This window comes from Zootoca vivipara, chromosome 13 (assembly GCF_965207765.1).
Source record: "Zootoca vivipara chromosome 13, rZooViv2.hap1.1, whole genome shotgun sequence".
NCBI lineage: Eukaryota > Metazoa > Chordata > Lepidosauria > Squamata > Lacertidae > Zootoca > Zootoca vivipara.
The window spans coordinates 47046959-47070709 of record NC_142596.1 but is presented as its reverse complement, the minus strand read 5'-3'; the positions used below and the strand labels follow the sequence as shown (position 1 = coordinate 47070709).

General features: G+C 47.1%; 1 protein-coding gene across 2 annotated transcripts in view; it reads right to left on the bottom strand.

The window, feature by feature from the left end:
* CACNA1H (calcium voltage-gated channel subunit alpha1 H) overlaps window positions 1-23751 on the bottom strand; it is a 393193-nt gene that overhangs the window by 21539 nt on the left and 347903 nt on the right. For both annotated transcript variants that reach the window (XM_060282381.2, XM_035130681.3), the window contains exons 22-30: window positions 21911-22037; window positions 20982-21107; window positions 19710-19799; window positions 18145-18337; window positions 7654-7805; window positions 6348-6457; window positions 5066-5199; window positions 3434-3504; window positions 2128-2206 (exon numbers count right to left, since the gene is read on the bottom strand). In XM_060282381.2, the coding sequence (XP_060138364.2) occupies window positions 2128-2206; window positions 3434-3504; window positions 5066-5199; window positions 6348-6457; window positions 7654-7805; window positions 18145-18337; window positions 19710-19799; window positions 20982-21107; window positions 21911-22037 (1082 nt within the window). The remainder of the gene's footprint in view (window positions 1-2127; window positions 2207-3433; window positions 3505-5065; window positions 5200-6347; window positions 6458-7653; window positions 7806-18144; window positions 18338-19709; window positions 19800-20981; window positions 21108-21910; window positions 22038-23751) is intronic.

Genomic DNA, 23751 nt, shown 5'->3' with positions numbered 1-23751 from the left:
TGTGTGTGCGCGCACGCACGTGCAAATGCTATTTCCGGTGCTCCTTCCGGCGTGGAGGAGGCGTGCGCAGTTTCCCATTGGCTGCAAAAGCTTCCTGCAGCCAATGGGAAGCCAGCCAGCATGGCGGAAGGTGGTCCCTGCTCTGCTCCACACCGGTTTGGCGTGGTGCACGGGAGCCAACCGAACGGGCGGTGGGGGTCCATGGGCCGGTTAAACGACCCCCATAGGCTGCTTGTGGTCCATGGGCCTTAGGTTGCCGACCCCTGCTCTAGACTGCAGGACTGGCTTGCCTAAGCACTTCATCCCCTGTAACCCCAAAGGCCAATCCTGGCTCACTAGCTCTATAAAGTCCCAGCCACAGAGTTTGCTTCTCGGCCTAAGCAACTTGTCTCTGATGTGGGGACAGGGAGCATAGGAAGCTTGCCCTATACCAGGTATAGGCAACCTTGGCTCTCCAGATGTTTTGGAACTACAACCCCCATGATCCCTGACCACTGACCCTGTTAGCTGGGGATCATGGGAGTTGTAGTTCCAAAACATCTGGAGAGCCAAGGTTGCCTACGCCTGCCCTATACTGAACCAGACCCATTGCTCCCATCTATATCAACCTTATCTACACTGGCTGGCAGTGGCTCCTCCAGGGTTTCAGGCAAGGGACAATCTCCAGCCTTACCTGGAGATGCCAGGGAGTGAACTGGGGACCTTCTGCATGCAAAGCAGATGTCCTACCACTGAGCCACGACCTCATTCCCTTAGGTTCTTGCTCTCTTGCTGCCGAACCTCCTGCTATCTCCCCCTGCTTCCTGCCTTGGAGCCTGAGACCCCTATCTCTCTTTTTTAAAAAAATCATTTCATTTATTCAAAATGCAGCCTTATTTGCTGATAAGGGTCCTTAAGTTGCGCCCAGGCAGGACAAAGATAGTCAAAACGACACCGGGGTTGAGTGCCAGAGAAAGAATTTAATTTCTTATTAATAAGAGACTCAAGGTGGTTAGTTCCATGACAAGAGTAAAGAAACACAAATTGCAAGGCTCTCTTATACCCTTCTTTTGGGCTCTTTCCCCCTCCTCTGTAAGAGTGCGCACGCACTTTGTCCTGTCCTTCTCATAAACACATGCCGACTAATGCTGCCCCGGTAGCATCTTCCAGCAGCCTTGAGTGCATAGACGCAAAGGCAAAGGTCAGAAACACTGAGGCAAAGGCAGGGGTAACATAAACAGGGCTATAGGGGACAATGGTGATTTACGCATCTTCCCCCCTCCTTCACATCGTCTATGCATATTGTCAATTACTGTCAAATTCATATCTCTGGGTGTAGACTGTAAACACATGCTGGCTCAACAAAGCCTTTAGCCTTCAGTTTACGCGTCAAACTCGCAACTTCCAGCAGCCTTGAGTAAGACTACGCGTCAGACATAGCCAGCCATCATCCAGCCTTGAGCTGGGCATCCTGTTCCTTTTGCTTTGCACTTTGACACACTTTGGTGCAGAGACACAGAGGCACTGAAAAGCATTTTAGGGAAAAAAGCATCCCAGGAATATGGGGCTAAGCCACACAGTCAGAATTCTACAATGCAGGCAATGCAAACTTATAGGATCCGATTTGGCTCAATAATACAATTAGCAAATCGCTCTCTACATATAAGGCTGCATTTTAGGTTCATTGGCCGGGACAACAGGGACTTCAACAACACACAAGAAAACAAAAACAGAAAACCCCCAACAAAACAAAATGAATCTAAGCACAGTGTTCTTTCATTCACATTCCTTGAAAAAAGACGGGTATTTGTCAGACTCCACCTCCCATCAGCCCCAGGCAGCACAGCCAATGGCCAGGGATAATGGGAGTTGTGGTCCAGCAATATCTGGAGAGCCACAAGTTCCCCATCCTTGCTTTAGATCAGCTAGATCTAAGCCTTGGGTCCCCAGATGTTGTTGGACTACAACTCCCATTATCCTTGACCACTGGTCCTGCTAGCTACGGATGATGGGTGTTGTAGTCCAACAAAATCAGGGGACCCAAGGTTGAGCAAAACTATTCTAGACGGTCAGATTGCCCCATCTACATAGTCAGCAAGAGCAAAATAGGGGAAAAGGGAGGGAGGGAGGGAAGGGGAAGTGACTCACCTAACTTTCCAAACAACTCCACTCCCAGGGCAGCATAGATGAAAAAGAGGAGCATAAAGAGTAGACCGAGATTCCCTACCTGGAAGAGAAGACAGTTAAAGAAGGGTCAGGCAAGTGGTGTGTGTGTGTGTGTGTGTGTGTGTGTGCAAGTAGAGAGGAACCATTGCATATCAAAGGCCAGTGTTTCTGGAGTTTCTGTCTCTTGGTCAGACTGAGCTTTCAGCTCCCGCACACAGTAGCTATGAGGAAAGGCAACTCTCTATCCAAACTAGACTGCGCCCTTGTTCCTCTGCCTTCTGGTTCACTGCAGAAAGCCACAAATGGCTGGCTTCCCACTGGGAACCATCAGCTGAAGAGATGGGCGGAGAGCCGGCTTGAAAACATGACTCTTTAGCAGTGGCACATGGCACATAAGGAGGGGAGGGGGAGATTTTCTTCCTGACACCGAGCATGCAAAGTCAGGGCGAAATCCGCCTTGGGCACAACTGTGTGCATTCTGAGCTTGAGGGAATAATAATAATAAAAGAATCAAAATTCAATCCTGAGAAAGTCTGCACCCAGCATAAATGATGCAAAGTATGCGTGTCATCTGATTTACATATATTAAGCTGCTGTGGTGGTCAGGGCAGGAGGGATAATGTATGCTCCACCCTCATTTCCAAGCTAGGGGTTGGGGAACTCCACATCAGGGGAGGCTTGGTGTTCATATAAAGGACTTGGGAGCCCTGGGAAAATTGGATTTCCCAGGGTCCCTGGAAACAGAGATGCAGCTTAGCAACATTCCAGCAGCTAGCCAGGAAAAGAGGCCTCCAGTGAGACCTTCACATGAAGCCGTTCCGAAAAGCACATCTCTTTCAATAGCATGGCTCCTCATTGGTTTAAATGTCTTGCAAGAATCCGATGACACATTTCAGTCAGTTTTTTGGGGGGCAGGGGAAAGCTTGAGAGAGATTTTTTTAAAAGAAAAAACCTGAGAGTAATCCAGTCTCTTTTTATCTGTGCATTGTTCATATTCTGAACCTAAACCCCACCACTAATCTGCATCCAGCCAGCCCATGACAATGCCATACCCCAAAGGGTTCTGGGTAAGCATTTTAACACAATAGTGGCATTTAAACCCATTGTTATGGAATCGCCGCAGAGCTTTCCAGTTCTGTGCTCATGGAAGTTCCTGGTCTATAGTTTTAGAAAATGCTGTTCGGGTTTTGTTCCCTCCCCCCCTTTTGGGGGGGGAAAGACCCCACAAACCCACATTCCTGGAAGAAAAAAAATCAAAGCTGGTTCATTCAGGTGCTGGCAGGCTTACCTGCGGGAGGGCTTGGACCACCGTGTCCAGCAATGCCCGCATCCCTGTGGCCATTTTGAGCAGCTTCAGTACTAGAAGGGAAAACAAAGGGATCAACAAACAATGGAGCCTCCATTGTTCTTCAAGTGTACCTTAAAGAACAAGATGCCCTAGACAAACCATGGTGCAGGCCTGCTGCGTTCGTGCTCTGCTTGTAAACCACCCTGGGAATATCTAGCTGGTCCTTGTTGGGGATGGGGTGCTGGACCAGATGCCCCGGTTTTGGTCCTGCCCGGCAGGGCTCACTTTAAGTTCCCTAACAATTTCACTAAAAGTGAAGAAGGCTAATTCTGTCCGAGGAAATAACAGATGGGAGAGAACCACCTTGGACGCCAGGGCTGGGAGTCAGTGCTGTGCTATTTTCCTACCCAGGGCAACATGTTTATCAGTCAGGCAAAGCAGTCGTCTGAAAAGCTGCCTCCGGGGTACACCCTCTGACTGAGGACACGTCTCGTTGCTCTTTCCATTTCAGTTGTTGGGACTACAGCTCCCATCAGCCCCAGACAGAATAAGGCGAGCGGTCTGAGATCTGCCACCCCTGTTTTAGGGAGCTCGGTGGTTAAGCGAAGGAGCGTCTCCACCCCCACCGTTCTACCTGGCCACTGAGGTAAAGCGCCAAGGGCCTTCTCTCAGTTCCCTCGCTGCGAGAAGCCAAGCTACAGGGAACCAGGCAGAGGGCCTTCTCAGTAGTGGCACCCGCCCTGTGGAACGCCCTCCCACCAGATGTCAAAGAAAAAACAAACATCTACCAGACTTTTAGAAGACATCTGAACGCAGCCCTGTTTAGGGAAGCTTTTAAAGTTTAATGGATTATTGTATTTTAATGTTTGTTGGAAGAAAGGGTTGTCCTCTGACAAGTAGCCCTGGTAACCCTCCAGAAGCAGCTAGACTCCCAGCTCCCATCATCTCAGACCACTCGCCATATTCCGTCTGGGGCCATAGCTGCCAAGTACTCCGTTTTCCCCGGGAAACCCCCGTTTTTACTTACCTTTTCCCGGTGGTCCCCCATATCACTTTGTCTCCCGTTTTTCTCTGTTATTTTCTCCTGCTGGCGGCCATTTTTTTCTTTCCGATTTGCCCTTCTATGGGCACCAAAAATGGCCACTGCCGGCTTCAAAAGTTGCATCCGCGCATGTCTGGAAGTGCATAGACGCGACTTCTGGTGTCGGCGGCGGCCATTTTTGGTGCCCATAGATGGGCGGAGCGACACCGGAAGTTGCGTCGACGCACTTCCTGACATGCGTACAAGTGACTTTTGAAGCCGGCGGCGGCCATTTTTGGTACCCAAAGAAGGGCAAAGCGACACCGGAAGTTACGTCGACGCAACTTCCGGTGTCACACGGCTGCCAGTCCCGGATTCTGCAGTCCGGGACTTGGAAGGTAAGTCTGGGGCTGATGGGAGTCGGAGCGCAGCAACAGCTGGAGGGCCGCAGCTGCCCCAACCCTGGAATAGACAGTACGGGGTGAAGGCGCCAATCCTTTACACGTGTACCTGGGAGTAAGTCCCATTAAACTCTGCAGGGCTTACACTGTAAACAGACCCTTGCTGGCTTTGTATACTCACAGGGGCACCTCACCAGATCCCAGATTTACCTCTAGCAATTCTGAGCACCCTCATGATGCGGATGATGGTGGGGTTGATGGGCAGCGCGGCGTTCATCTCAATCTCCTCCAGTGTGATGCCCATGATTGACAGCAGGACAATGGCAAGGTCCAGTTGGTTCCACCTAAGAGGGTAGGCATGGGGAGGTAGAATAGCAGGTGGTAATAAGAGTTGAGATTTGCAGAACTGGAAGGTAGATTTCTAGTCTTAATAAGCACCAAACACCTCGATGAATAGAAAGTTATGCCTATATAACATGGATGCAAACAAATACTGTATATACCTCATGCCTCTTTCTAACATCCCTTTCTATCTGGTTTTTTTCACTGGCATTTCTCTCCCTTCCTCTCTGTCATTCTTGCCAGGGTTCAGGGCCGTCTTAAGCGCCCCTGGCGCCCCTGGCGCCCCGTTTCCCAGCACGGTGGGTGGGTGGGTGGGCGGGCAGGCAGGCACAGCACGGTTGCCGTGGGCGCAGCTGTGCGGCGGACCGATGCAGCTTGCGGTGCCCTCCTGGTGGGCTGGCGCCGTGGTGCCCTGCGCCACCCAGCCTGGCCGTAGGGCCGTCCCTGCCAGGGGTCCAAATGAATTGCCCAAGGGGAGCTTTCAAAATTACCCCAAGGGCCACACAAAAATAGGCAGGGGGCAAATACAAGCAGCCCACTCCTGGTGTAAAACAAGCATCCCATTTTTCATCTAGTGGGTGGACTTTAGATGACCCCTGAGGTGCCTTTCAACCCTACGATTCTATGTTTCTATGACTTCATCAGCAACAATGTCAACCCAGACACTGAGGTCCTGCTCTGAGGGCCTTCTGGTGGTTCCCTCACTGTGAGAAGTGAAGTTACAGGGAACCAGGAAGAGGGCCTTCTCAGTGGTGGCACCCGCCCTGTGGAACGTCCTCCCATCAGATGTCAAGGAAATAAACAACTATCTGACTTTTAGAAGACATCTGAAGGCGGCCCTGTTTAGGGACGTTTTTAATGTTTGATGTTTTATCGTATTTTTTATATTCTGTTGGGAGCCACCCAGAGTGGCTGGGGCAATCCAGCCAGATGTGTGGGATATAAATAACAATTTAATAATATTATTAAACCAAACTGAATCCAAGACTGTGGGTTGGCTGTTTGCTCAAGCACTCATGTGTGCCAGTTGATGCCCATTCAACAAACAAAACTGCCCTATTTGTCCCCACCTGTACCCAATTTGGGCCACAGGCAATGCTTTGGAGCTTCCCCACCCCCCTCCAGTCCAGCATGGAATAATGCTTCTAACCTGTCTTTGAAGAATCTCCGAAACCCAAATGCTACCAGTTTCATCACAGCTTCAAACACAAAGACAATGGTGAAGACGTAGTTGCAGTATTTCAGTGCTTCATCCAGCGACTGCAAGGAATCAAAAGCAGGCGTTACAAAGGTGTTCTCTGCAATATTTAACTCCCCCCCCCACAGAATGCACATGGGCAACTAGTCCAGCGCTTTCCCCCTTGATCCTGCACAGGCCAAACTAGACGTTAGGGTCAATCAGGGGTGGAGAAGCTTTCTCATTCTCTTCTGGGCAGCCTTCCAGGGAGTCACATGCCAGTGCCTGCAGCACAAAGGTAAAATTCACTCAAGTTTCTCCACCCACTTTCGCTTCTGGCTCTGCGCACCCCTGGCATGTGGTCCCTGAAAAGTTGCTCAGAAGGTAAGGCGACCCTCAGGCTGAAAAGGTCTCCACACCCTCCTGTACTCTGACCGGCAGTAAGCACCCACTAAAAGAGTCTTGCTATCTGAAATACTTGCTGAAAGAGAGAGCCTGGGGATCCAGGTGGCGCTGTGGGTTAAACCACAGAGTCTAGGGTTTGCTGATCAGAAGGTCGGTGGTTCGAATCCCTGCAACAGGGTGAGCTCCTGTTGTTCGGTCCCAGCTCCTGCCCACCTAGCAATTCGAAAGCACATCAAAGTGCAAGTAGATAAATAGGGACCGCTCCGGCGGGAAGGTAAACGGCGTTTCCATGCGCTGCTCTGGTTCACCAGAAGCAGTTTTGTCATGCTGGCCACATGACCCGGAAGCTGTCTGCGGACAAACGCCGGCTCCCTCGGCCTATAGAGCGAGATGAGCGCCGCAACCCCAGAGTCGGACACGACTGGACCTGATGGTCAGGGACCCCTTTACCTTTACCTAAAAGAGTCTTGCTATCTGAAATACTTGCTGAACGAGAGAGCCTGGGAATTGGGATTTTCTGCATGCAAAGGAAGTGCTCTAGCACTCAAGAAAGGCATGTTGTCCTTGAAGAATTGTTGTAAACCGGTCAAAACGTTAGCAGGATTACAGTAAATTCAGCCGTATAAAATAAGTAGAGATAAAATGAGAAAGAGGGGGAATACATGGAGTAATTAAAAGGTAACTAAAAGGAACCATGGGAGGGCAGGGCAGGGAAGTCAATGATTGATGTATTGTTGTATTGGTTAATGTATAAATGTGGGGAAAAGAATTATAAAATTAAAGGAAGGAAGGAAGGAAGGAAGGAAGGAAGGAAGGAAGGAAGGAAGGAAGGAAGGAAGGAAGGAAGGAAGGAAGATAGGTGTGTTGTCCTTACCTTGGGTTGGTTGAAATGCTCCATTGACATGGTGATGACATTGACCCCAATGATGAAGGTGATGAAAAGGTCTAGGTAGTGACTGGTGCAGAGCATGTGAATGTACTTCCGGGCAGGCGAGTAGTCAGCATAGTATGGCCTCCGCTGGGCTTCTGCAGAAAGAGGCAATGGAATACAAAGCCATTAGCGCTGTCCTCTGTATTTTGGGGTGCAAGGCATGCTGGCAGGGACAGCCACATGATTTCCCTGCAGGTGGGTGTATTCAATGACTCAAATGCCTTTTTTTAAAGAGAGAGAGAGGGATACAGCTGAGAGTTTCAGGGAGAAATGGAATGTCTCAAGCCCACCATGTAAGGGATGCAAGGAACAGCAAAGTATTTTGGAGAAATACGCCACCCACAAAGAAATTAAGCATGCTTCTGTCATACTCCAGAATTATTGCATAGGGAGAGAAGGCTTCAGGGTTGCCCTGTTCAAAAATCACAGGTTGGTGCAAATCTTCTGAGATCTTTCTTCTGTGTTGTTATTTAAAAATAAAATAAAATAAAATAAAATAAAAACACAGATCTTATTGTGAAGTTTGCTTCTTGTTCTGGTTTTACGAAGAGACACTCTGCCAAATAAAAAAATACATAGCAATTGCCTTGCTGGATTCATGAAGGATAAGACTATCAAGAGCTACTACCGGTAGTCACGATGGCTGTATGCTACCTCCAGGATCAGAAAGCAAAATTCTTCTGAATCTCAGCTGTAGGGGATTATGAACAGAAGGGTACTATTGTGCTCATGTTCTGATTGTGAGCTTCCCATGGGCATCTTTGGAGGTTTGCAAAAGGGCTTTTAAACAGCACTGTACTGCACTTTGAAGTCCCAAATCAGGATTACGATTTTTACTGTATTTACTCATATCAAATGCTCACCTTTTTTTGGCCAAATTACGTTGCAAAAAATAAGGTGTGCATTAGTTTCGATGGCACATTTCCATTCAGCAGCAAATACCTTTTTGGGTTTCAAGGTTCTGAAAATTAAGGTGCACATTAGAACCGATGGCGCATTAGACTTGAGTAAATACAGTACTTAAAATGCCTGCTGAAAAAAAAAAGTATTCATGATGTGCAAGAACAAAAACAGGGAAAGGGGCCTGTTTGATCTCAGCCAGGAGGGAGTTGCACAGAGCTGGGACTTCAATACAGAATTCATGTCTCCTGGTGAATACGAGTCATGTATCTGAGTCATAGGAGAACCACTACAAGGGGTGCAGCATATTTTTCTGTGGATGTATGTCCTGATGCAGAATCTTTTTTATATAATGATTTTTTTTAATGTTCGACTTCGTATGCTTAAAAAACATTTTATGATCAATACTGGGTTTTTCTTTGTGGCTTTTATTAAGAACTCAAGAAGAGCCTGCTAGATCAGGCCAAAGGCTCATCTAGTTAAGAAATCACAGTGGCCAACTAGATGCCATGTGAGAAACCCACAATCAGGGCCTCATTGCAAGAGCAACTTTCCCCTCCTGTGGTTTCCAGAAGTAATGCTGCCTATGGAGCCAGAGCATAGCCTCAATAGCCTTCTCCTGGTTTTCTACAATCCTTTTTAATAGCCACCCATGCCTGGAAGATGCCCAGAGAACATTGCCATTGGGGGGCATCTAAATGTTGTTGATAATAAAGAAATATTATGGATCTTGAGAGCTGGAAGATGCAGAGGCAGCCAAACATATAAAGAAAAACAATGAGGCATTAGACTCAAATTGGGCCATTATAAGAACTGTAAGAACTGGGGCCTGAGTTTACTGTTTTCCTCTTCCCTCTTCTTTGCTTTTTCCTTTTGTATCTTTTTGCTCAGAAGGATGACACTGCCATCTTTTTCTTTAATGATCTGCAAACCATTTCTGGGAACATTTTCAGCTAAAGAGCAAAAGTAAAGATTCTTTCAAGAAACAAGCAAGCTCCTTGAGCTGCCCTTGCGGCTGTTTGTAAGGCTGTGGTCCCCGGCCCTTGACCTTTCGAGTGCTTTCCAGCTGACGTTAATGCTGCAGATTGTTTTGCTGATGCAAAAGACAACCGGATCAGAATGTACCAGCTTAAATAATCAGATCAAAAGGAAACCAGATTGGCTGGTGACCCTTCAGCCATTAATCTCCCCCAGTCCTCTCTTGATGGCTAAAAAGGACATTTCATATGTCTTTTGACCAGGGTCACCCACATTTCTCCCAGCCAAGCAATCTGAAAGCAAAGTAGAAAGCAAATGTTTTTGTTTTTTTTTTCTGGCTGGGTGGATTCTAGCTCTCAACGTTATTTGCGAGAGTCTCATAAATCTGCTCAAAGCAGACTGTGTGCTGCTAGCATGGCTAATCCTACCGGCCTCCGTGTCAAAAGCAAGGCTTTGGATGTTTATGTAAAAACAGGAGTGCAGGGAGGACCACATGGCTGAAATAGCTTTTCTTGTGCATCATGCAAAGACCAAAACAAAGACAGGTGACAACGACTGAACTCTATTAACGCACCAGTTTCCAAAAGCCCGATAAAGGAAGAATCATCACTTGTGAGTACTGTCCAAATACGGACAATCTCGAAGCCCAGTCCCGTGAGCTGCATACCTGAATTATAGTGATGGCTCTCAAACTTTCTCATTTTGGAGACCCTTTTGCTGAACTTCTGCCAATGGAATCCTGGGTATGACAAAGATTCTGGGTAGTTCTAACAAAGGGGCGGGGAAATGTGTGAGTGTCTGGAGGCAGTTGGAGGATGGATGGCGGCTAACAGATTGAGGTTGAATCCTGACAAGACAGAAGTACTGTTCTTGGGGGATAGCAGGCGGGCAGGTGTGGAGGACTCCTTGGTCCTGAATGGGGTAACTGTGTCCCTGAAGGACCAGGTGCGCAGCCTGGGAGTCATTTTGGACTCACAGCTGTCCAAAGAGGTTCAGGTCAATTCTATGTCCAGGGCAGCTGTTTACCAGCTCCATCTGGTACGCAGGCTGAGACTCTACCTGCCCACAGACTGTCTTGCTAGAGTGGTGCATGCTCTGGTTATCTCCCACTTGAACTACTGCAATGCACTTTACGTGGGCCTACCTTTGAAGGTGAGCCGGAAACTGCAATTAATCCAGAATGCGGCGGCTAGACTGGTGACTGGGAGCGGCCACCAAGACCACGTAACACCGGTTTTGAAAGACCTACATTGGCTCCCAGTACGTTTCCAAGCACAATTCAAAGTGTTGGTGCTGACCTTTAAAGCCCTAAACGACCTCAGTCCAGTATACCTGAAGGAGCGTCTCCACCTCCATCGTTCTGCCCGGACACTGAGGTCCAGCGCCGAGGGCCTTCACTCACTGCGAGAAGCAAAGCTACAGGTAACCAGGCAGAGGGCCTTCTCGGTAGTGGCACCTGCCCTGTGGAACGCCCTCCCACCAGATGTCAAAGAGATAAACAACTACCAGACCTTTAGGAGACATCTGAAGGCAGCCCTGTTTAGGGAAGCTTTTAATGTTTAATAGAGTACAGTATTGTAATGTCTGTTGGAAGCAGCCCAGAGTGGCTGGGGAAACCCAGCCAGATGGGCAGGGTATAATAATAATAATAATAATAATAATAATAATAATAATAATAAAATGCAGGCTCAGGGACCAAAAGGAGCTCTCGAAGCCATAGCTCAGAAGATGATAGGCTGGCCACCTCTGTTGAACCAGTGGCACTGGAGGAAGAGGTGCCCCCAAAAGCATGACTAGGCGTGAGCTAGACAAATGAGGGGGATATGAATTGAGATTCCTAGAGTCTGCACTCTTGAAGCCTACATCTCCAGCCCCCACATCCCTAGGAACTGTCATCCTTCACGAGTCTGGGAAAAATTACCTGAAAGGAGAAGGAGAAGGTGCAAGAATCCAAGCTAGATGCTTTCCTCCTTTAAAAGAGTCTGCTCCTCAAGGAAGGTGTGGAGCATGGGAAGGGTGATCTGACTTTGGAGGAATAAAAGGCTTCAATCCAGTCCTAGGTTTTCCTGGAGCACAATGCTTATTTGGAGCTCTCCATGGTGCTGAAACCACTGGGCTGCTTTGGACCCTGTAGGCTTCTTGCCATCATCTGCTGCCTTGGATACTGACCCTTGCTTGTTTGGCACAATGTACTTGCTTCTGGCTCAACTAGACTGACAACCCAATTGCAAACCCTGACCAGTGGAGCCTGGTCCTTGCAGAGGCCTGACACCAGGCCTGTTGGAGTCCTTACTGTTGTCCTTTATGAACTGAGACGGGTTCCTAAAACACATTCTAAGGCTGCACCCCACAAGTGAAATGCTGGTTGTGGTGCTCAGGCTAGTTGCCCAGCATGATTTACCACACATGATGAGTTCCTGAGAAGGTATCCTAGTCACTGGCTCAGAAGAGCAGTGGGTAGGGAACCTGTGTCCATCCAGAAATTGCTGGACCCCATCTCCCATCAGTCTCACCCAGCAGTCCTGGGAGATAGGAGTTGTAGTCTTGAAGGGCCACAGGTTCACCACTCTTGCTGGAGACTTATGAAGCAAAGTCACAATCGAAATGGCACAGTGTGCAGATATGCTACAGTAATTCAGTAAGGGGGCTAGGAAGCTCAGGTTGACATCTCAGGTGGGTTTGAGAAGACAGAGTGAAAGGAAGCTCTTGGAATACCTTCAGTGCACGGGTGAAAGAAAGGAGGAGTCCTTTCAACTTAGAGACGCATACATAGTAGCACCCTGACAACACTGGAAGTGACATGCAACAAGGTGCTCATGCTCTGTCCGACAACGCATGCAACGTCCCTTAGAAGAGATGCCAATTCATGCACGGCGCAAAGGTGAGGACGCACAGGGGTGTGCCACAGCGGCGGCAGCAATGGCCGGGGAATGGTGGGCTTGACTTCACTCTTTGTTATTGTGGTTTGGGACCAAGGCATAGCCCCACAGAAGCCAAAGCACACACTGCTGCACAAACATATACGAGGCAAGTCTGGACTACGTATGTTTCCTTGATGTGCTCCTGCTTCCCTTGGGGTCATGAAGCTCCAGGACAGGTCTCACCAACAGCTCAATGTGTGAGATTCTGCACACAGCAGGGGCCCAGGAGTGTTGGGGTTGGGGAGAAGAAGTCCTCTCGGAAAAGGAAACTCTGCTGCACTCATTTCATAACTTAAAATAAACCGAGTCACTGACAAGAGACCATCCCATGCCATACCAGCGAGAGGTTTAATCTGGGCACACAGATAAATTCCCCACCTCCCTGCTTAATACTTTAGAGACTGAGAACTTTCTGTATGCAGTTAATTTCTAGATTTCTCCAGGGGATGCATTCATTCCAATAGTCCTTCGGCAGCTCCTTCTGAAGGTTTGAATTGGTTTGTAAGGGTGGGGGGGGGAGGGATAACACTTGCCAGCCTGGCATGCCAAGGACAAAAGTGGGTTGGAACAACACAACAGGCTCCTCAACTCCAAATGCCCACCTTTGACGTCACTAGCTAGATAAAGGTGGGGAAAACTGGTTTGGGGGATGACGACAGACAGATGGCTGGTCAAGGCGAGCAAGTGGAAAATTTGCTAGCTATGTAGGATTCTGCTGATTTTGAACTGCACTCCTTCCCTCTGTCCATGGCTTCTCAATCGTCATGATGCTCCTCTGCCCCTGAGACCTGTTCTGAAAACTTCTGACTCCCGAGAAGGAAGCGGCCATGGGTGAGCCTTCTTCCCACTTGGACTGGTTTTGTTGATTCAGCTGCAGCCTCTTTCCCCGTCCAGTTAAAAGCGCCAAGTGACACATGACTAGGCCAAGCCCAGCTCAGTTCTGCTGCAACTCACAGATATGACCACTGGCCACGGACACACACTCACAGATCCACCACAAGCCACAGAGAAGGAGTCGCGCGCCAGATCTTTCTGAGTCTGCCGTCTTTTTTTTTTTTTGCTAAGAAGTCACCTGTAGAAAACCAAAGCAAGACCACCCAAACCCTTCATGATAGAAAAAAATGGGAGGAACCTCCTCCACCATGATTTCAGTCCTTCGTTACGGTGGGAGGGGGAGGATATGTTTAGATCAGGGGTGGGACCAAACACTACACATCCTTACCTGGTCCTTGAGACTCAGCCCAGGTGATACACCTCACCCTCCTACTCCATGCCCTCCTTGAGTCTTACGTTTCTTGCTTGCTTAAAAGGAGGGTGGAAGCGTGTGCAGGAACCTCTGAGTGGCCAGAATGTGACCTGTGATGCTAAGGTAAGCGTTGTCTCCATTGCCCCACTAACATGCAACCCCCAGAAAGTTGCCTACAACTACCATATTGGCCCAAATATAAGCCACACTTTTATTTCCAAATTCCAACTATGAAAAGTTAAAAGTGCGACTTATATTTGGAACCGAGTGCGGTGCGCCCGCCTCCTGGCACTACCGCCATGAGTGGGGGAATGGGGTGGTGGTGGCCGGCTTCGGCTTGAGGAGATAGTGCCGAGAGGTGGTAGTGCTGGGGGGCGGGCATGCAGTGCGCTCAGAACTGAGCACCGGCCACCCCCTTGCCCAGGGCGGTGGTGCTAGGAGGCGGGCCACACCGCAAATAAGCCTTCTGTTTTAAAGGTGCGCCTTATTTGCGGGTATGTCTTATATCCGGGCCAATATGGCAAATGTGGCCCTCAGCTGAAAAACACCAGTTGTAAAAAAATATTGTGACATACTAACAACTATGACAGTGATAAATAATGTAAACGAGTTGGGAAAATTAAGGATGCAAAATGATGTCAGTTTGTAATAGATAGGCAATATAAAAAAGGCTATTGATTTATGTACATTCGTGGTTAGAAGTATATTGCACAAGGAACTGACAGGAAGTGGTTTTTTCCTTTTTTTGTTAATTTTTTCTCTTCCCCCCCTATTTGATTTTACTTGATAAATATTTGATATATTAAGGGTTTACGTTACAGGAAGATACTACTCAGCAAGAAATAATAATAATGGGAAATTAATATATATATGAATGCTGTACAGTCATAACTCGGTTTAAGTACGCCTCGGTTTGAGTATTTTCAGTTTAAGTCTCCGCGGACCCGTCTGGAACGGATTAATCCACTTTCCATTACTTCAATGGGAAAGTTCACTTCAGGTTAAGTACGCTTCAGGTTAAGTACAGACTTCCGGAACCCATTGTGTTTGTAAACTGAGGTACCACTGTATGTGTATCTTGGATTATGGGAAATGTGGATATACATTATATTATTTGAAAATTGAATAAAAATGAATAATAAAAAATAATAATGAGAAACACCAGTTGTGTGGTCTCTGCTGAGGAGCTTCCCTTAGCGTTACTGCTAGGCAGACTATTTCAACCAGAGAAGCCATGGATTCATAAGAGGCTGTGCCCTGTAACACACCAGGATGTTGCTTTGAGAAACACCCTGAGATAAAGCATAGAATCATAGAATCATAGAGTTGGAAGAGACCACAAGGGCCATCCAGTCCAACCCCCTGCCAAGCAGGAAACACCATCAAAGCATTCTTGACATACGCCTGTCAAGCCTCTGCTTAAAGACCTCCAAAGAAGGAGACTCCACCACACTCCTTGGTAGCAAATTCCACTGCCGAACAGCTCTTACTGTCAGGAAGTTCTTCCTAATGTTGAGGTGGAATCTTCTTTCTTGAAGTTTGAATCCATTCCTCCGTGTCTGCTTCTCTGGAGCAGCAGAAAACAATCTTTCTCCCTCCTCCACATGACATCCTTTCATATATTTGAACATGGCTATCATATCACCCCTTAACCTTCTCTTCTCCAGGCTAAACATACCCAGCTCCCTAAGCCGCTCCTCATAAACAGGTTGGTGTGACCTGAGACATGAGGCCCCTGCTGCAAAGATCTTTGTGGAATTCCTTCCACTCAATCATTCTTATTTAGATGTTCCTGCTGTGCTTTAATTTTAACACCACACTGCCTTGATTATATGCTCCTTCTGTTCTCACTGCCTTGCGTGGCTGTTTAACATTGCCCAGCCTTGATTTTTTGCCTATGCTTCTATGGAGTCGTTTCAATTCATGCTATTATTCTGCCGGTGCTCTTACTTTTTCCAATATCTGCCAATAAGCCATTTAAGCGACTTTGGTTGCAGTTGTGGGTCTATGGAGCTTATCGCAGGCTCTGCTTCTATAGCCCAGTGGATTGCAAAGGCGCAAATCCTAAAACCCAGATTAACGGTGCCGTTTCCTGACCCCAGTGTAAACAAGGAGTCCAGCCCAGAATCCCCCAAACGCAAAACCTTGAGCTTGCTCTGATCACAGCTACTTACGACCACATGGCAGCTAAATAATATTTAGGGCAGACATGCAGCTATGTAGGGCAGAAAATAAAAAGACAAGGAAGAAACAGACCAAAAGCAGGTGTTCCTGCCTTCAATCCCCACCCCCACCCCCAGGGATGGACCATATTGAGCTTCAAGCATCTTGGGCGCTTAAGAAACTGGAGTGGAGGGAGCAGGTGGGAGTTTGTGAGACATTTCCAAAATTGAGGGAGGCAGGAAAGATGCCCGAGGAAGATTCGAGGAAGATTCATGTCCTCGGGCCACCTACAAGAAATCGTTGCAGGGAGCTCAAGATGGAGAACAGAACTGGAATGGAAAAGTAAAGCTTTTCTCTGCACTTTCGGGAGGGCAGATCTCAGAGCATCCCACACTTTGTGGCGCTCTTGCCCTTTCTGAACTCATCTTGCAGCTGGCCCCAGACGCCCGTCCTCTGGGAGCGGAGGCAGAGCCGATTCTCATGGATTTACAAAGGAAATGTTTACGAAGCACTTAATATCGACTTCGCTGCTATTGGGGGGTGGGGGGTGGAGAAAGCCTGGGAGATTGCGATGGAGAGAGGCATGTGAACTAGCATACCCTCCCTCTCTCAGAAAAAATATGTTGAGGAACGCTCTCTAAAGATTAGCAGCCGAAGTGGTGGTAAAAGCATCAAGGGCTGCCTGTGCCGAACATTTACATTGGTTTTTATATTTTCATAGATATCAGCATTCCTTCCAGCAGTGGCTGGAGGGCTGGTGTAGGAAAAATGGTGCTGTTTGTCTGGCTTCGGTTTGCTTGGCTGGAAAATGGCAAAATTCAGCAAAGGGGAAGTCTGTAGGTGTTCAACACCCCCCTACCTGTGCCACCCCCTCTGCCTTTGACTCAATTTGCTATTGAAAGAGAGAGGGGGGAGAGAGAGAGAGAGAGAAGGAGGGGGAAGAGGATCATGGGAATATCTTTTGGCTTCCCCACCTACTCTGCCCAGAAGGCTGCCAGTCCAATCTAGAATCCCACCCCCCCCCACCGGTGGGATAGCTGAATGTGCATCTCTTCTAAAGGGATTTCGCCTTTGGGCTCTTTCTCCTCGACCCCCCAAGCTGGGAGTCTTCCGCACTACCCCCGGCCCCCACGCTCTGCCATTCCCAACCCCCACCCCATGCAGCGTCTGTGTGGCATGCGGGGACCATGCACCGGGACCCTCCAAAGAAAGAAAGAAAGAAAGAAAGAAAAGATCAGCTAGTGGATCTGTTTTCCTTTTTTAAAAAAACGTACCATAGGGAATCCCATCGATGTGCCTTAAATAACATTGGTGATGCTTTAAGTCCCAGGGTTAGGGGCAACAGGACACCATTGGGAATCAGAAACAAGGTGTGAGAGAGAGACAGACACAGAGAGAGAGACGTGTGGCTGGGGAACCCACTGGAGATTTGGGTGGGTGCGTTCAATGTAGCGTCCTAAACCGTGCCTGAAGGAACCTGCCAGCAACTTCACCCAGAATTGAGGTTCCTGTCCTCAGAATTCATACATAGCAAAGCAACTTGGACCTTTCGTTCATCAAGGACCCTCCTATCCCTGATCCTCTAGCTCAGTACTGTGTCCACTGACTAGCAGCGGCTCCCCAAAATCTCAGGTAGGTGTCTTTCCCAGCCCAGATTCGGAGGATTGAAACTGGGACCCTCTGAATGTAAGGCATGTGCTTCACACTCAACTATGTCCTTTTCCTTAACCATAAAGTAAGATTCTAGACCTCATCGTTCTAAACGAAGGGGTAGTTCGTAGGTAGCCTGCCATACACTATTGGCTCATCTAGGTCAGTGAGGTCCACACCATCTCCCCGCAACCTGCTGGCCGTCCAGGCACTGCTGGACTACAATTCCCATCGTCCTCGACCATTGGCCATGCTGGCTGGTGCTGTTGGGAGTTGTAGTCCCCGTTGCAGTCCTGGATATTTGGGTAAGCCGTGCCGAGTGCGCAATAGGAGCCAATGGGAGGGGAACGGGGGAAAGGTCACCTCTGACTCTTAAAGCATCTCCAAAAAAATTGGAATGGGAAGGGGGAAAAAGAGCGAGAGAGCGAGAGCGTCTTCTTCTGTCCCGTTGTCAAACCAAAGCAAACCAAAAAAGGAATCCGGGGGCAAAAGATATCTTGCTTTGGAAGCAGGCAAGGCTCAGAAAGATTGTGATTTGTACCGCTGTCTACCGACCAGACATGTATATCGCCTTACTCCTGCGCTTTTTCTCCAGCCTGCGGAGCCGCTTCTCCTCGCGCCGCCGGGCCTCTTCCGCTTCCTGGTGCTGCCGGCACTTGTGGAAGTTCTCCACCACCACCCCGACAAACATGTTGAGCACGAAGAAGCTGACGATGAGGAGGAAGGAGATGAAGTAGAGGAGCATCCAAGGGTTGTGGTTCTGGCTGGGCTGGCGGCGGAGGTGGGAAGGAAGCAGGGAGACAGAGAGAGAGACAGAGCAATGTGGGATGAGCACGTGAAGGTTCAATGGACCCACCATCAGGGAAGAGTGTAGTATAAGGCAGTGTTTCTCCAACTCGATGGCGTTGGACTACAATGCCCATCATCCCTGACCATTGGTCCTGTTGGCCAGGGATGATGGGAGTTATAGTCCACCAATAGCTGGTAACCCAAGTTGGAGAAACACTAGCATAAGGCCACACCACACATTTCTTGCCAACTGATTTTTTTTATTGAGTTTCAATTTTTTTTATATACAAATGAACAACAGATTAATTCAAATTTAAAACAAATTTAAAGTTGACTTCCCGCCCCGGCTTTCAAGATGTTTTTTTTCTCCCTCTTTGGCTTCTCTTTCCCCCCACTACTCAAAATAATTTAACATTTTGTTGTTAATTTCCCATCCTTTCTCAGTTTCCATGGGCTGTGCATGTTTCAATTCCTGCTTAGACTTTCGTTTAACAAAAATATTTCCCCAGTTATTCAAGTAGTTATTCTTCCTTTATCGATCCACACCGCAATGTTAAATCATATTTCTTCCAATACATCTTATTCATCTTGCCTTTATGATTTCACAATGCAATAGTAATGATGATGATAATAATAATAATTTATTTATACCCCACCCATCTGTATTTTGGAAATGTACATTAAGTTTCCCCCCCCTTTAGAGAGTGGGGCCCTAAACTAGAGCTTGTTTAGTTTATAAGTATATCCGGCACTGCAGAACCTAACAGAATAGGAGGGGGAATATTCCCCCCCCCTGCTTCCAGCATCTCCAGAAGCAGGGAGACAGGCAGACACAGAAGCTGCACAGTTGAGAGAGGAGCTACCCAGCGTTGAGATAGTAACTAGGAAACCAGAAGGGAGGGAGCAGCTGGGTGATATATCAATCGAGTGGGGGGGAAGCCCCCTCCCTCCCCCCCAAACTCGGAGGTCTGATCATGTCAGAGAACAAAGGAGAAGAAGTGGGGGGGGGGGTAAGAGAGGAGTCAGTGAGCAACCGCTATGCTTGCAGAGAGTTGTGTGTCTGTGCTTGCAAGGTTTAAAAATCACAATGAGGTGAATCAGAAGTCAAAGTATGTGTAATGTTAGATGATATGTGGTAAGTTAGTGTCCATGGTTTGTTTATGGTGTTTTCTGTTTTGTTTATGTTTTATGTAATTTTTTTGTAATACAGAACTTTTTAAACAAACAAACAAACAAACAAACAAACAAACAAACAAACAAACAATACTGCATATGCCAAGCATGAAAGGATGGATATGCAAAGCCCTTTAAAGCTCTCTCCCAATAACAGCGTTACGATCTTTAGCTTCTACCTGCTGGTCGATGCCAACTGCATCCAATCCGTCATACATGATGTTCACCCAGCCGTCTTTGGAGGAGAGGACGAACAAGGACATTAGGGCCTGTGGAAGAAAAGGAGACAAACCAGTGAAACCAGTTCTCCTTTGGCTATTCACTTTTCAGCAATGGCTCAGGGCATGCCATAGAAAGCTACCTCCGTTTCCTAAGAGTCAAAACAGCTGGTAATAATAACTGTAGAAGTAATAAAGTCGCCAGCCACAGAATGGAGACGCAGCTTGGAAATCAACATAAAGGCTGTGTTCATGGACGTCCATTTCTTCATTATCTAACAGATATTCCAGAGTAACTAGCAAGGAAATACCTCGGTCCTGCAATCACATTTCACACTATTATATACAAAACTCTCTCTCTTTTTGCATAATTTATTAAGAAATTATTTGTAACTGTCTTGTGTTTTGATCTCTATGAAGTGGAAGATTGCTATTTTTTTTTTAAAAAAAAATGAACACAAGCATTGAATTAATTGTATTGACATATGTTTTGGAATAATTCATTGTTTCTATTCGAACTGCTAGGTTGTCAGGAGCAGGGACCAAGCAACGGGAGCTCACCCCGTCACGGGGATTCAAACCGCTGACCTTCTGATCGGCAAGCCCTAGGCCACCTGCGTCCCTTTTCCACCGTGGTGTAGGACAGTGTACAGTATATGCATGGCAATGCATATTGTTGTTGTTGTTGTTTAGTCGTTTAGTCGTGTCCGACTCTTCGTGACCCCATGGACAGGCACTCCTGTTTTGCACTGCCTCCCGCAGTTTGGTCAAACTCATGTTGGTAGCTTCGAGAACACTGTCCAACCATCTCGTCCTCTGTCGTCCCCTTCTCCTAGTGCCCTCAATCTTTCCCAACATCAGGGTCTTTTCCAAGGATTCTTCTCTTCTCATGAGGTGGCCAAAGTATTGGAGCCTCAGCTTCACGCATATATGGCACTTTAAATATATACAGGTTGGGGACCTTGAAGCATAACGAGAAAGAATACGACTCTCCCTGGTGGTGCAGCAATAAAACTGCTAGCACATTTGCAAAGCTAAGCAGGGTTTGGTTTGGTTTCAAATTGGATGGGAACCCACGTGTTGAGATTCCTGCATTGGTGTCCTTTCAAACTCTACATTTCTATGATGAGTATGGAGAGTCAACACTATGTTTGGCTAACAAGATGTGTACAGGTGGAAGGCAAAGGTCAGTTTGCCTGGTGGTAAAAGCACGGTCTTCTATCTTCTCCTTACCTGCCCCAAGTTGTCGAAGTTGTACTTCCGCCGGACCCACCTGTAGTGGGCATTTCTGCAGTCGGTCTTGGTGGAGATGTTTCGGATGTCCAACCCCTCACAATGGTAGAATTTGCCTTTAAACAGCTGGGTTGAGGAGGACAAATAAAAACAAAAACCAGGGGGAGAGAGAGAGAGATTATGAGTCTTGCTTTATATTTTTATGAATGTGTGGGTTATAAATTCATAACAAATCGAGAGAAGTGTTGGTACACACACACACACACACACACACACACACACACACACACACACACCACAAAATATTGCCAGGTCAAAAAATATGAAATTGTTATAATATGGACTTCAAACCAGTTTTGGACAATATATCAATATATCACCCAGCCTTAGTTCAGGTATATAAATATCTTAAAGAAAATGGTTTCAGTTTCTCTCCATTTCTCATGCTTCCAGTCAAGTTCAGATCTCCACATTTTTTGTGTTAGTTTTTTTTAAATAAAAAAACATCCTTAGAATCCACGCCCCAATTTAGGGCACATTTTTCTGAAAGTATACTTTTTTTTTGCATGCAATCTGCCTAATATACATCTTTTTTTTATTTGCAAACATTTCCCCCTAACACCATGCATTTTTGGGATGCCGTTTTCACTAACACATACATTTGTATGCAGATTTGTGCACGCTCTTGGGCTGAAGATTAACATTGCAAAATTCAGAGGAGCGCACGCTTCGAAGGACAGTCACGTGTTGGTTCCACAGTTGTTTCAGGAAGTGAAAATAGGTGAAGTTTGCATTTAAATATGAATTTCTCCCCAACCCCTAGCTCTAGATGACTTAAGTTGCTGGGACAAGCTGGCTGCTGGAGTGGATGGGAGCTAGAAAATCTTTACTAGGGGTTTGCTGAGCCAACGAGAGAGGAAAACTGTTACCTGTACTCCTAAGATGCCAAAGATGATGAAGAAGGCACAGCAGATGAGCACGATGTTGCCGATAGGCCTGAGAGAGGATATCAGAGTCTCCACAACAAGTTTCAGTCCCGGCGCCCTGCTGATGACTCTGACAAAGAAGATAACCAATGTCAAATTTAGACAAATTCATGGAGGTTAAAGCTACTAATGACTACGGGACATGAAGGCCATGTTCAGGGGTCAGCAACCTTTTTCAGCCGTGGACTGGTCCACCGTCCCTCAGACCATGAGGTGGGCCGGACTATATTTTTTTGGGGGGGGAAATGAACAAATTCCTATGCCCCACAAATAACCCAGAGATGCATTTAAAACAAAAGCATGCATTCTGCTCATGTAAAAACACCAGGCAGGCCCCACAAATAACCCAGAGATGCATTTTAAATAAAATGAGTTTAATTACATTCTACTCATGTAAAAACACGCTGATTCTCAGACCGCCCGTGGGCCGGATTGAGAAGGCGATTGGGCCGCATCCGGCCCCCGGGCCTTAGGTTGCCTACCCCTGGTCATGTTCTTCCTCCAGCGTCCGAGGCATCCAATGAACAGAAAAAAGAAAGGACTTCTTCAATGCAGGACACAGTTAAAACTGTGGAACTCACTGCCACAGGAGGCAGGGGTGGCCACCAACCTAGGCAGCTTTGAAAGTGGGTTAGACAAAATAATGGGAGAATGGCTACTAGTCTTGATGACTGTGTTTTACCTCCACTGTCAGGGGCACTGATGCTTCTGAAGACCAGCTGCTGAAGACCCTCCACCCATGCTTTATTCAAACCTCTGCTGTTGTTCAAAACCAGGCACCCCCAAACTCGGCCCTCCAGATGTTTGGGGGCTACAACTCCCACCATCCCTAGCTAACCTTTGTTAAAAAACCAGAGGCCTTCTTACTTGGGATAACGGGAGATGATATACCTAGGAAGGATGTTACTTTCTTTTTGTATGCCACAACAGCAGCAAGAATTCTCCCTGCAAAGAATTGGAAGAAAGAAGAAATACCAACAGTGGATGAATGGCAGAAGAAGTTGATAGAATATATGGAACTGTCTGAACTGACCGGGAGACTCCGAGATCGAAGTGAAGCAGAGGTGGAAGAAGACTGGAAGTAATTCAAAATTTATATAAAGAATAAGCATATAATAGATTAGAACTAGTGAGGGAGATAAAACAGAGGTTGTAGATAATACAATGGCGTAAAATAAGTATTGTTAGAAGTTGATGATAAATTAAGTAAGAAGAAAGATTTGGAGAGAATATAAAAGGTTAAGATGTAAAAGATATAGAAATAAGGTAATATTAAGAAATAACTAGAATTATATAAGATTTAGAGTTTACTATGGTGCTGGAGGAGACTCTTGAGAGTCCCATGGACTGCAAGAAGATCAAACCTATCCATTCTTAAGGAAATCAGCCCTGAGTGCTCACTGGAAGGACAGATCGTGAAGCTGAGGCTCCAATACTTTGGCCACCTCATGAGAAGAGAAGATTCCCTGGAAAAGACCCTGATGTTGGGAAAGATGGAGGGCACTAGGAGAAGGGGACGACAGAGGACGAGATGGTTGGACAGTGTTCTTGAAGCTACGAACATGAGTTTGACCAAACTGCGGGAGGCAGTGGAAGACAGGAGTGCCTGGCGTGCTATGGTCCATGGGGTCACGAAGAGTCGGACACGACTAAACGACTAAACAACAACAACAACTGAAGAAATGTAAAGAATTGCAGAAGGAGGAGGAATGAGGAAGTCAACAGATTAGCAACAAGGGTTATAAGCTTGAATTTTTGTTTTTACATTTTTTTGTATTTTTTTT